The 13,097-nt window shown below is 31.6% G+C and overlaps 1 protein-coding gene across 3 annotated transcripts in view; it reads left to right on the forward strand.

Annotated features, from left to right (window-relative positions):
• Window positions 1–235: 235 nt before the first annotated feature.
• The window catches only part of LOC118188783 (MSL complex subunit 3-like), a 136,407-nt gene continuing 123,545 nt past the window's right edge, over window positions 236–13,097 (forward strand). The window contains exons 1-3 of one of the 3 annotated variants that reach the window (XM_085817826.1): window positions 274–411; window positions 2,147–2,419; window positions 12,665–12,747. Coding sequence is in view for 2 of the 3 variants with exons in the window: in XM_085817821.1 (XP_085673947.1) it covers window positions 310–411; window positions 12,665–12,747 (185 nt within the window). In the remaining variant the exon portion in view is untranslated. Of the gene's footprint in view, window positions 412–2,146; window positions 2,420–12,664; window positions 12,748–13,097 lie in introns of all 3 variants that reach the window. The other 2 variants (XM_085817821.1, XM_085817825.1) reach the window with 2 other exon arrangements.

Genomic DNA, 13,097 nt, shown 5'->3' on the forward strand with positions numbered 1-13,097 from the left:
TCTTCACACAGTTTTTACCAAAGAATTTGTAAGGAGCCAAATTGTCCCCACTAAGATACCCTGCTATATTTCCTTGTTAAAAAGTTAACATTTAAAGCCGTAGGGAAAATAAATTCCTCGCTCTTTAAATTATGGTATTAGTTAATTTTTTATCGTTGGTCGAATTAAAGCCAAGTGTGGTAACCCTAAACTAACATTATAGCCAATAGGAAGAGAGCACAACGGATTATTCCTTCAGATAATATTTTATCCGTTGCATGGCGCATGTTATTATTTACGTTAAAAATACAATCTTGATTTCTAACAAAAATGTTTTCAACTAGAGGTGTGAAATTTAAATTTTCGGAAGGAGAAAGAGTGTTGTGTTATGAACCGGATCCAACTAAAGCAAAAGTATTGTATGAATCAAAGGTAAACAACTAATTATTATTTTCTTGATACACTATAGTATATTTTTATGTACACAATTCAGTGTTTTTGTAGTTTTTGATAGTCTACGAATTTAATCCATTGCTTTAGAGAAAAATGCATTGTTATTCCAGTAACGGTGCACTCCAAAATTTTCCATCGCTTAAAAGTAACAGAAAGAAAAAAAGACTGATCAATTTGATTCTTGCTTTCGGTGAAGTTGCTTTCTGTGTTGCTTATTTCTTAATATTGTGTTTGTAGCTTGCTTTAAACAAAAATCAATGATTTTTCAGGCGCGAAGAGAAAAAATTACGTTTGAATTTTAAATAAATTTTTCATAGAAATGAATCTTCTGTGAAATTGTACTAGCAGTTCTGAAATGTGTACATTTTATTTACATACTATTGAGAAAAAGCTGTGAAGTTCGTAAATTTTGTTTACATAGTAGTGAGAAAAGTATATACTCATATTGTATTTCCTATTTATTAGTGTGGATGGATAACATTTTTTTTTCTGATAAATTAAAATATTTCAGGATGACTTGGGTTTTTAATCGGATTCATACAGTTAATACTTCTTATACATTTCAAGATCTAATAGGTAGATTATATAGTTGATGAAACTTGGTATCAGTTGAAAATCAGTGCTTAATAAAGAATTTCTAATTCTATCATAATTCTTTGTTTTTAATTCCACCATTTCCTAAATGTATTGTTCTAAAAATATATCCTGTGTTATTTAAAACGTTGCATAAAATATTTAGTCTTTTTTAGATTTCATACAGAATTAAACTGTTATATATTTAAGAGCTAGATTCTCATTTGTTATTTTTTGTTTTTGCTCTATTTCAAACTGTTAATTAATAACAGTTTAATAATTTTCTCTTGAATTTGGAAAAGTCCACTTGAGTATTACTAAAAGCTGACTGTCAAAAATTTTATTTTTCATAAATATTAGTGGTCAGTACAAATACACCAGTGCAAATTTAAAAATTTACTATTTTAAATGTTTGGTTTAAATTTAAACAAAGTAATAAAATACTAATTAGAATTTCGAGGTGTCCATATAACCAACCTCCTTTAACCACTAGCGATGCATATGTATTTATTTTTGTTTTGTATGTTAATAAGCAAGTTAAAATTTTGTTGATTAACAAACATTAGGCTTTTTTTATGAAAGGTTTGTCTTGGACATTTAGTGCTTTGAGGTAGCGTATAATTAGTTATTAATTTAGAAGTATTTATAATTAGTTGTTCATTAAATCTGACAATAAGATTTTTTATTATGAATGTAAAAGTTATAATAATTAGCATGTGTATAATTTTTTAAATAGACGGTTTTGTAGGATAAGATTATTATATCACGTTGAGCCATTTTTTTCTATGTGGATTTATATACTTTAGTTAATGTAGTCAAGGATTTCCTCTGCAGAAATGATTATTCTGAAAAATATCTGAAAGTATTTTAGATGAAACATAAACAGCTGGCATTTCTGTTACGAAATATAACGATTTTTTGTCAAGAAACTTATTCTTTGAGCGCTAAATTGGCAAGTGTTTTTATCGCCAAAATTAGTTATGTGATACCATAATTGTAAATAAAGTATTGTCTGACAAAAGCTACATCTAAAAATTATTGAATATCAGTGTTTGGAGGTAATATGAATTTTAAATATATTCTGATACCTAAATTTAATTATGTGTAGAATTACAATTATTTCGTAACTCAAAAATTTTAGGGTTAGTGCGTCTTGCCGAGGTACTACCAAAGAATCTTCTTTGCTACAGCAGTCTATTGGAATCGAAGGAATTTTCATACTTGGCGAAACATCGCTTTCTTGGCACCAGTAGTGTTGCATTCTCCTATCTTCATGCGTGGCGAGGAATAGAGGTCTTGACACCGGTATCTGTTCATTTGCGTAAATATAACCTTTATCACGCATAAGTATTTGGAATTACTGGGGAAAAAAAAAAAAAGAGCTTTGTTTTTGTTTCACAGTCGGTGAAAAGAGGTCTGGAATGTTTTAAGAATTTTTTCTATTGTTCCATGTATTTGATGTAAAATGAAATAATTAAAAAATTTTATTGTCTGTGAATACTTTCTTGATGAGAATAACATTACTTAATTTGTATTTTTTAAAATGAATATTTAAACTGACATTGAAAAAATGAATAATTGCTACAGAGGTTATTTTGTTCCTATATCTTTTTTTTTTTTTTTTTTTTTTTTGTATAGTAAGGGTATTTTTGCTTGCTTGTAGATTCTGCATTATTTGATTAAGCACTGTTCAGTTTTTGTAATTTTTTGCAAATTAGGATATAACTGAGTTTGCAGTTTCCCCCATTAACTTATTAGTGTATAAGAGATCAATGTGAAATTTGTTGAAAAAATTTTAATCATATTTTTTTAAATTATATAAGAATATGTGGGATTTTTATGAAAAGTGAGATACATTTCATTGCCACTTGTTTCAAATCATGTTATGTTGAATAGTTCTTCGTAAGGTGTCAGGTAACACTGTATGATTTTGAAGCATCTTAACATACTTGAAACAGATGAAGTGGAACACAAACATTCAGGCAATGAAATTAAAATTATAAACAAGATTTCAAAATTTTGTTGTGTATCAAAGCAGACTTAACAAAAAAAGAAAGAGATAAAAGTGCTATAGAAAGAGTGAGGCCATTTGTCACGGAAGAGAAAGCAAATAGCATTATCATGATGTGAATGTCATAGCAGTTCAAACTTCCTTTGTCTAATTTTTATGAAGCTAAAATTATAAGAATATAAACTTCATATTTGTTTGGATAATTAAAAAAAAAAAAAAAAAAAATTAAAGAATAAATGCTTAATTCTATAGAATGTTTACATAGTTCTGGCAGTTTTATATTTTAATTTTTAAAACACCTTAAGTACTTTTTTGGGGCAATAATTACTAGTAACTTATGATATATAATGATTAAAATCATGTGCTCATCATGTCCTTTTCTGAACTAGAATAACCATCTTTGTAATAATTAAAAAATATAGTCTTAAGTGATCATCAGAGTCAGATTTAGATTTGATAAGGCCTTAAGCTATTTGAGATCTGGGGCCCTTTATAAGTCTGTTACAATATATTTTAATATTATTTATACTATATTTTAATTTTTTGTGGGCCCCCAAGCTATAGCTTATGTAGCTTATACTTAAATCCGGTCCTGTAAGTGATTTATAAGCAGCGGTGAGCTATGAAAATAGTAACAAAGGGTACATTTCCGTTTTGCCGGCGCAAATGATGCCAAACGGAATATCTTCGCTAGTGACCTTTTACGCTTCGTTTTCAAAACAAGTCGCAGTCATTCCTTATCAGATTAATTGTTTCTTTCAATATTGGCATACAATTACATAGAATTTTTATAAGAAAATTATTTTTATTTAGAGAAATTCTTTTTAGAATTTTTACCAGATAGTTCAATTTTATGCCCAAAGGCCATTCGTGGTAATTAAGTCTATTAAGATGCAATCACACTGCTCAACCGAAGGTCAAGGGTTCAATTCATCAGTTTTAATGAGAATGCACTGGCGAAGTAAAGCACTGTGGTTTTACATACTTTCTGAATAAGCTATTCATACAAATTGAAATAATTCTTGGATTTAAACTTGCATTACAAATTAAGATTTAACTTGAAATTAGCGTAGACAATTATTGAGAGAATTAGATTTTTGGCGTAGTTTACATGAAATGAGTTCACTTGGTATCACATGATATGAAACGGCAAATCAGGATGTCGTACCATGAAAGCATAGTAAATTCTTAAATTAATGTCTTTTTACAAATTTATTGTCTTTATTTATTAGCTTTTCACAAAATTTGAAACAATATTAAAATGTTTATGCCTTCAAAATAAAAAATTCTTAAAACTAACATTTGTTAACATTTTTTATGTGTATACTGTGTGTTGTCACCAGTAAAGTCTGCTTGGCGAGATTTGCGTCGGCGAAAAGGAAAAGTATCTAACAAAGTACCTACATTGTGTTTTAAAAAACAAAGTATAAAATTTTAATTAAATGTTTTACTTTTTTATATACTGTTTATACAAATAATTCTGGATAGGAAATACATAAAAAGATTTTGAAATAAAGAAACTTTTAAAATGTGCCTTAATTCTGTGGAAGAATTTTCGAGAGAGGTTAAAATGGATATTTTCGTTGAAATATGGTACCCAAAATTTTTCGCAATACTTCCTTTACTTTGCACAAGGAAATAAAGAAGGAGGGGAATCATAGACTTGTAAACAAAACTAATCATGGAAACTATGTATAATTTAATTCAGGAAAGAAATTAAATTAGGAATTCATATGCAAAGAACATGATGCAAGATAACTTCTGCAGTTTTTTGTTAAAGTGGCTGTTCCAGCTTGGTTGCTAAAATTGACACACTTAATTGTTAAATTTGTAAACATGCAATTTAAAATGGCCACAGTGGTTATCATCAAAATTGGAATCTAGTTACTGTTTTAACAAAGAATTAACGGTTAATCTTTGAATTATGGTAACTTGGCGATTTTTTGGCGACCAACCCTGCTACAGCAACCTGCTAGTTTTTGTTTGGACGCCATTTTGGTTTCACGAAGTAAAGGCATATATTTTTTTTTTTGGCACTTACGTATTAACGCAACCAGGCCGAAATTCGCATAAATCGCCAAATTTGGCAACCCTATGTGTTATACATAGTTTTGTAAAAAGAATTTATTTGTAAAAAGAAAAAATAACACTCGGTGTGTACTACCACAGCAATGGGTTTTCGGCGGAATTTGCCGAGAAAAGAAAGAGACTTTTTTGGTTACTGTACCTAACAGAAGCGCCGTTACCCTCATGGAAAAAATTTGCGAAAATATCAAGGAAGGAAGCATCATTTATTCGTATTGCTGGAAAGGATACAATCCAAGTGAGTTCGAAAATGCTGGATTTCTGCATGGAACTGTTAATCACAAATAGAACTTTGTGGATCCCAACACGGGCGTTCACACACAACATGCAGAGCGCATGTGGGGCTCAGCCAAATGGCGCAACAAAAAACAGAGAGGAACTGTCTGTCATCATCTTGACTCATACCTTATCAAATTTATATGGCGCCAAGCTCAAGCTGTTAATGGCGAAGACAGTTTTCAATCAGTGCTAAAAGCAATAGCCAAAAGATTTCCGCCGAAAAAATAATTCTGCAACTTGTTCAAATTCAAAACCAGAAGGGTTTAATTGCTATTTTATATTTTAAAACAAAATAATATAAAAAACTGTATTAAAAATTATCTGTAATTAATAAATGTACATTTTCTTTCTATTCATACTTTTTTACTCAAACTTACAAATCACGTCAACCTGGTTGCGATAATACGCAAGTACCTTTTTTTTTACTCAAAATTTTTTTCGAACAATTTACTAGCCGAATTACGCTTATGCTAGAACTTTTATGGAACAAAAGTGCTTAATCATGATGAAGATTAGCTGCGAAATTGGGAGAAAGCATAGAATCGCCCACTGCTTGCCGCGTTTTTAAGAATTGCACATACACGGTATCATTCATGTAAACCTCGAACTATTTTCACTTAAAAAAAAATCCCAGAATTGCACAAAAATGGCATTGCGCACACTCTTGACTTTATCCATGCACACTGCTAAAGTCCTAGCTAGTAACCTTTATCGCCTTACCAAAATGTTGCCAAACTACCTGTTACCATATTCCAAAGATTAGTCGAATTAACATTTGTCATTAATTTAAAAAGAAAATAAGGGGGGCATTTGAAATTTTTATGGTTTTTAAACTTTTTAGTTAAGGATTTTAAAATTATGTCACTGACATAGCATTCATTGGTTTTAAACCTAGAAATATACGGCCAAATAATTGCAGATAAGAAAGTAAGGAGTTTGCAGTAACTTTTCAATTTTCAAAATGATGCTGATTTGTTATTTATTGGATTATTATTTAAATTTGTAGGATCAGTTGAATATGCTTTAGTGCGTCTGTCAGAAATCAAAGCTTGGAATGGGTGAGGAAATCCTATTTAAAATAACAGTATTACATAGATTTATATTTCCTCACTAATATAAAAATTAAACTTTTAAGGAAAATTTAGTTTTATACGTATATTTTTAACTAAGAATAACTTTATTTGAAATTTCCATTAGGTGAATTCTGAGTTGTTTAAACTTTCATTGTACTTAATATGGTCTTATGAAATCTAGAAAAAAGACTAACTTTTTCAGTGCCATCTTAGAGATCTGCTGCACTAAGGCAGAAAAATATCTTTAATTTATCTTACCTACTATGTTTGAATAAAGTCAGTCAAATAAGAATGTGAAAATCTGTATTAAGAACATGTGTATATAAAAAAGTAGAACAGTGCAAAGTCCAAAATCCAGACATCCAGTATTCAGAATGATCTAATATCTGGACCAGCGACATCAAAAGAAATAAATTGCCCCCTTTTGAAATCTCTAGGAAGGGAGAATGTGGTAGTTGATGGACAAGTGTGCCATAAATGTGATTATTTCCCTGATTAAGCCAGCAGGTGTATGAAAGTGATCCCTTGTCACTTTCATACACCTGCTGGCTTGGGAATAGCATTGTGGCCAATTCCTACTTATCACTTTCAAGCACCTGCTGGCTAGAGAATGGCTTTTGTGGGCAATGACAATACATTGATTGATATTTATCATGATTACAGTTTTGGCCTGTGAATAGTTGTTGGGGTTAGCATATTTCTGTCTGACTAATTAGAAGAGGAATTTCTGATCTATTTATTATTAAGAGATCTGGTGGTATTATTAAAAATTCATTTGTTAAGAAGTATATATAATTACAAATAATTCCCTGACTGCAAAATATATTTATTATGGCTAAGAACCTGAATTTTATACATTACTTACTTACTAGCAAGTTAAAAGTGTGTCATATTTGCTCATTCAGCATGGAAACACATCTATTACAGTCAAAAGTCGTTAATTCGGACACCCATAATCCGGAATGATCTATAATCTGGACCTCAAAGCTAAAATCTTTCTGCGCATGCGCCGCGTTGACGCGTGCTCATAGGCGTTTTACGCGTCCGTGCAAGACATTTACGACTGCGCACATGCGTCTGCGCAAGTGCAGAATACATTTTCGCGTCGGAGGGCATAAGCTAAAATTATCTATTTCAGTTAATGTTGATGATTGTGTTGTTCCTTAATCTTCGAATTGGATCCGGCTTATTATTTTTTACAGACTGTAAGAGCAATTTTATAAAAGTAAGCTTGAACTTTCGATTATGTCAAATAGAATTTCCGATGCTGGAGCTCCCAAAGGATCTAGAAAACGAAAGTATGATTCGATGTCCATCAAACAAAAAACGAATTGCTACAGAAAATGGATAAAGGTATATCCTTTGTTTATCTAACCCTTCCGAAATCTGTTTATCAATTTCACGCTGCTCTGAGTGGGGGGGGGGACGTCGCAACGCACAGTGAACTGGAAGTTGATCTGTCACCACTATCCTTATCTTCAGAGCAGATGTTTTTATTTTATTCGACTTATAATTCCTTATTAAATGTAGTATTTAATCTCGATGTACTCCGTCTTTGATATGACTTAAATCAAATTCCTCGTCATTATAAATATCACGAATACAAATCAAATAGATTTCTGGTTGCAATTTTTTAATTTCGGCTATGCGTAAGGTAAGCATGCGCGCGTTGAAAGAAATGTTTAATAAAGTAAACAAATAAATATTAAGCTTTTTTTTGTAAATTTTGATACCCTTTAGATCATAATTGCTCATTATTTTATAAATTACGGTTTCATATTTTTAATTTTATAATTTCTACATGCCATCTTGCCAGATTTAAACTGATGATCTATAATCCGGAATCGCCGAAGTCCCGACGAGTCCGGATTAAAGACTTTTGACTGTATATCCTTTATATTAGGTAATTACTCTCCTCTTCTTTGAATGTAAATATTAAAAACAGTGACAAGTACTCAGTTACTTCTTAGCCCAAAGGGCTATTAATTTCATTTTAAACTTTAAATGTCCATTTCACTTTTCAAATTGTTGCCACCAAATATTATCGCCCTGTGTTATATTTGAAGAATCTGCATAAATGTATGTTTCTCGTATTGTGATAAAACAACAGTATCTAGAGGCATCAAATTTTGAATAGCATAATCCTCCGCTGAATATGGGCATCCAGAAATCTAATTTGGAATTTCTTTTATTATCGATTTCATAACACTTTAACGAAATTTGGATTACTAAATTCAACAATTTCAAAGCGAGCACTAGCAACACTGTTTGAAAAAAAAAGCATTTTTATCTCCAGCACGCGAGACTGTGTATCGGAAATTCTAAAGATATGCTCATTTTAAAATTATTTTGCGATGTTGCTGTTGAATTGAATTTTATAGTTTAAGTGCGAAGAACATGATATTTAATAAATAAAGGTAACACTAATAACCTTTGGGCGTAATGTAAAGTCTGAAGGCTTTTAGATTTGTTTTAATTATATTATCATGAATACGGAATTTTATATGGCAATATTGCATTTTTTTAATATTCTGTTTAAAGATACAAATCTTAATTGACATAATCAGCTATAAATAGGCACAGTGTAAGTGTTATTGATTTAAGGTGTTAGATCCTGTTGTAAAAAGTATTATATAGAGCACTGGCTGTTAACGGGGTCAGTAAGAGGATGTAGAGGAGCAGTGAACTTGTTTTGGGTGGTAGGGGGCAATGAGCATGTTTCGGCATGCAAACTTAATTTTAAATTTCCTTATTGTACCAGCAATAAAACGAACTTAGGCAACTGCTCCTAAGAATGATGAGGCAAATTTATATTCGAGGTAAGATGACCTTCAAGAACTCAAAACTACGTTTTTTTTTGCAATCCTAACCAGCACAGTGCATGTGTCAGTTATTTCTGCTCGCTATTAATTGCAATGCATGCATTAAGCTTCCTTTCAATATGAATATCAGATTTGACTGGTGTTTCTTGCATTTCTTGCTTTTCGTTTGCCTCATTTCTGTTTTTACCCCCCTCAGTTTCAATTTACTTTAATTTTTCATTTGGCCATTTGCCTAGATAATTCCACTTATTATTCTTTATCATGATCGTGAATTATTAATTTTGAAAAATAGTTATCTTTCCCTCATCATATTTTGCTGCTGCCAACAATGTTGTTTAATAAAAAGAAATGTCAGTATAGTTCCACGTACTTGAAATTTGGATTTGTTCATTCGCCGTTGAACTTGCAACTGCCCATATGTTTACTTAGTGAGAAAGTATTATCTGATGAAGCAATGAAACCATCTTGTTTGCAGGAGCATCTGCAAAAAATTCATTCTGATAAGCAAAATAAAGATTAGTTTTTTATAAGCATCAAGGACAAGTTCCTGAAAATGTCGTCTGTCTTAGGCTTACAAGTAGCGTCATCAAAACAATGCGATGATGCTTTAATAGTCTCTTATAATATACAGTCAAAAGTCGTTAATCCGGACTCGTCGGGACTTCGGCGATTCCGGATTATAGATCATCAGTTTAAATCTGGTAAGATGGCATGCAAAAATTCTAAAATTAAAAATATGAAACCGTAATTTATGAAATAAAGAGCAATTATGATCTAAAGGGTATCAAAATTTACAAAACAAAAGCTTAATATTTATTTGTTTACTTTATTAAACATTTCTTTCAATGTAAGTTGTTTAAGTTGCTTCGTTTTATGTGATAATACTTTCTCTTTAATTCTATAAACAGACATAATTTTTTGTTCAGTTACAAAGTTGTTCTGCTGTTCATGTGATATAATTGCTGTGCAGAGAATACCGACTAACGTGTCAATCGAAATTTTTTCGTTTTCACTAACCTCTCTGTCACCTTCTTCATGTCTTTATCCATTTTTTGCAGCAATTCCACTTTTTGTTTGATGGACATCGAAACATACTTTCATTTTGTAGATCCTTTGGGAGCTCCAGCATCGGAAATTCTATTTGACATAATCGAAAGTTCAAGTTTACTTTTATAAAATTGCTCTTACAGTCTGCAAAAAATAATAAGCCGCATCCAATTCGAAGATTAAGGAACAACGCAATCATCAACATTAACTGAAATAGATAATTAGATAATTTTAGTTTATACTGTCTGTTATACATTAAACGCGCACGCGAAAATGTATTCTGCACTTGCGCACTTCAATGCGCAGTAGTAAAGGTCTTACGCGCACGCTTAAACGCCTATGCGCATGTGTCAACGCCGCGCATGCGCAGAAAGTTTTTAGCTTTGGGGTCCAGATTATAGATCATTTCGGATTATGGGTGTCCGAATTAACGACTTTTGACTGTATCAAAGGTAATTCCTAAATCAGGGAAAGCTCATACCATTGGTGAAGAATTGATCGTGCCGATTGTCAAGGGAGTTTTAGAAACTGTTTGACACCATCCAGTCACATCCAATATTATAATATAAAAAAAAGTTTCATTAAGCAATGATACAGTTTGATGACAAATTGATGAGACAGCTGAAAATGTTAAAGCTTCTTTATACAAACTTTTAAAACGCACCGAATTTTCTCTTCAGGTTGATGAAGCGAGCCTGCCAAGTTCTAATGAGGCTTTATTGTTAGTTTAGATCTTGTTTGTGAAGAAAGAAAAATTATTCAAAGGATGCTTTTTGCAAAAAGCTCGATTGCAGACACTAAAAGTGAATCTATATTTAATACTGTTAAAGATCATTTTAAAGAGAAAAATATTCCTCTTGCGAACATTTTGTCCTTTGCAACCGATGGAGCTCTTGCAGTGGTGGGTCGCTATCGTGGGTTCATTGCCTTTTTGAAGAAAGAGGTACCAGGTATTTTATCCGTTTACAGCATGATTCATAGTTGCAAAAAACCTCAGCAATCATTTGTATCAGTCGTTACAATATGTCGTCTCTATTCTACAAAATTCGCAATAATGTTCTCAACAATCGATTATTTGTGCATCTGTGCAAGGACAAGGCTGAAGAATTCAGTCGCTAGCTTTTACACACTGAGGTTCTCTTGGTCTCCAAAAGCGCTTGCCTCAGTAGGTTCTGGAATCATTTTGACTCCGTACTTGAGATCCTCGAAGAAAAAGATGGAACTCTGAAAAACAGATTGCTGCAATTTAAGATTGATGTTGCTTACATAACTGATTTATTCGTAAAATTCAGTGGAATTAATTTGCAGGTTCAAGGTGAAAGGCTCAATTCGATTACAATATATAATGTGTTATTTCTGCCTTTTTAAAGAAAGTCACTTCGTGGAAGCAGAATTTTGGTTGCAATGAATTCAGCCAGTTTCCAACCTTGTCGGATCTGCATAGGAGCAGTGAAATCCCATTCGATGCGATGACAAGTTTACTGTCAACACCTTGAGTCTTTGCACAAGGACTTTTCTGAGTGTTTTGAGGATATTTTGCCTCAGGAAGTCCCTCAGTGGGCCATGAATCCTTTTATGAATATTGAGAAAACAGAAGTTCAGATTCAGAAGGAACTAGTCAAACTTTCAACTAATGAAACTTTGAAAACCAGCTTCCAGAATGATGATCATCTCACAGAATTTTGGCTTCAAAGTAGCATCAGTTGCTTATACCCAGGATTATGGACTGTTGTCAAAAAAACTGTTAATTGCTTTCCCTCCCTCCTACGTTGTTGAGCAAGGATTCACTATTGTGACTGATCTAATTACGAAAAAGAGAAGTCGATTCCAGAAGAGGGGACTTGTGCCTTCATTTCTCTAAAAATATTGAACTGAATGTTCAGAAACTGCTGTGAAACATCAAGCACAAACATTCCTACTGTTCATGCTTGTTTTTTCCACTGATATTACTTATTTAGTGTATTTTTTGCTTTTTAAATTTTTTCAAAATTTTAATTAAGAATTTTTCAAACATGAAAAAGCGTTTAAAGGAATATAATTACCTTCCAGGGCAGAAACTATTGAGTTAAACAAACAAATTTGATGTGTGAGTCTACTAAAAAAAAATTACTTAAAATTTTTGCCTTGTATAATTCAGGAACTTCTTTCCAATACCCTAAATGACAGGATTTTCATGTATTGGCATTGAAAAATTTTTCTCTCCTTAGTGGGCAGCAGCTTTAATACATCGTGATTGGTGTATCACTTTATTTAAATCTGTAACTGCTTTAAATTATTTTAGCAAATTTATGTTACAGTTTTAGTAAGCACATGTGTTTTTTTTTTTTTACTTTTGTATGTAGGTTTTAGATCTTGTTGTTAGTCATGATGGACGGGGTCGTAAGGTGCCAGAATATCTTATACATTTTTTTGGGTGGAATAGTAGGTAAGTACGTCTATAATCAGACTATAAATGCAATTTAATATTTTTGTCTGGGTTCTACTGTGTTATCAAGTTATACAGTACAAAGTCTTTAATCCGGACTTGTCGGGACTTCAGAGATTCCGGATTAGGGGTTTTTCCGTATTATAGATCATCAATTTAAATCTGGTAAGATGGCATGCAGAAATTATAAAATTAAAAATATGAAACCATAATTTATGAAATAAAGAGCAATTATGATCTAAAGGGTATCAAAATTTACAAAAAAAAAAAAGCTTAATATTTATTTGCGTACTTCATTAAACATTTCTTTCAATGTAAGTTGTTTAAGTTGCTTCGTTTTATGTGCTAAT

The sequence above is a fragment of the Stegodyphus dumicola genome, chromosome 1, assembly GCF_044657685.1.
Source record: "Stegodyphus dumicola isolate Sdum_Otavi_A_Nest chromosome 1, ASM4465768v1".
In the NCBI taxonomy this organism is placed as follows: Eukaryota; Metazoa; Arthropoda; class Arachnida; order Araneae; family Eresidae; genus Stegodyphus; species Stegodyphus dumicola.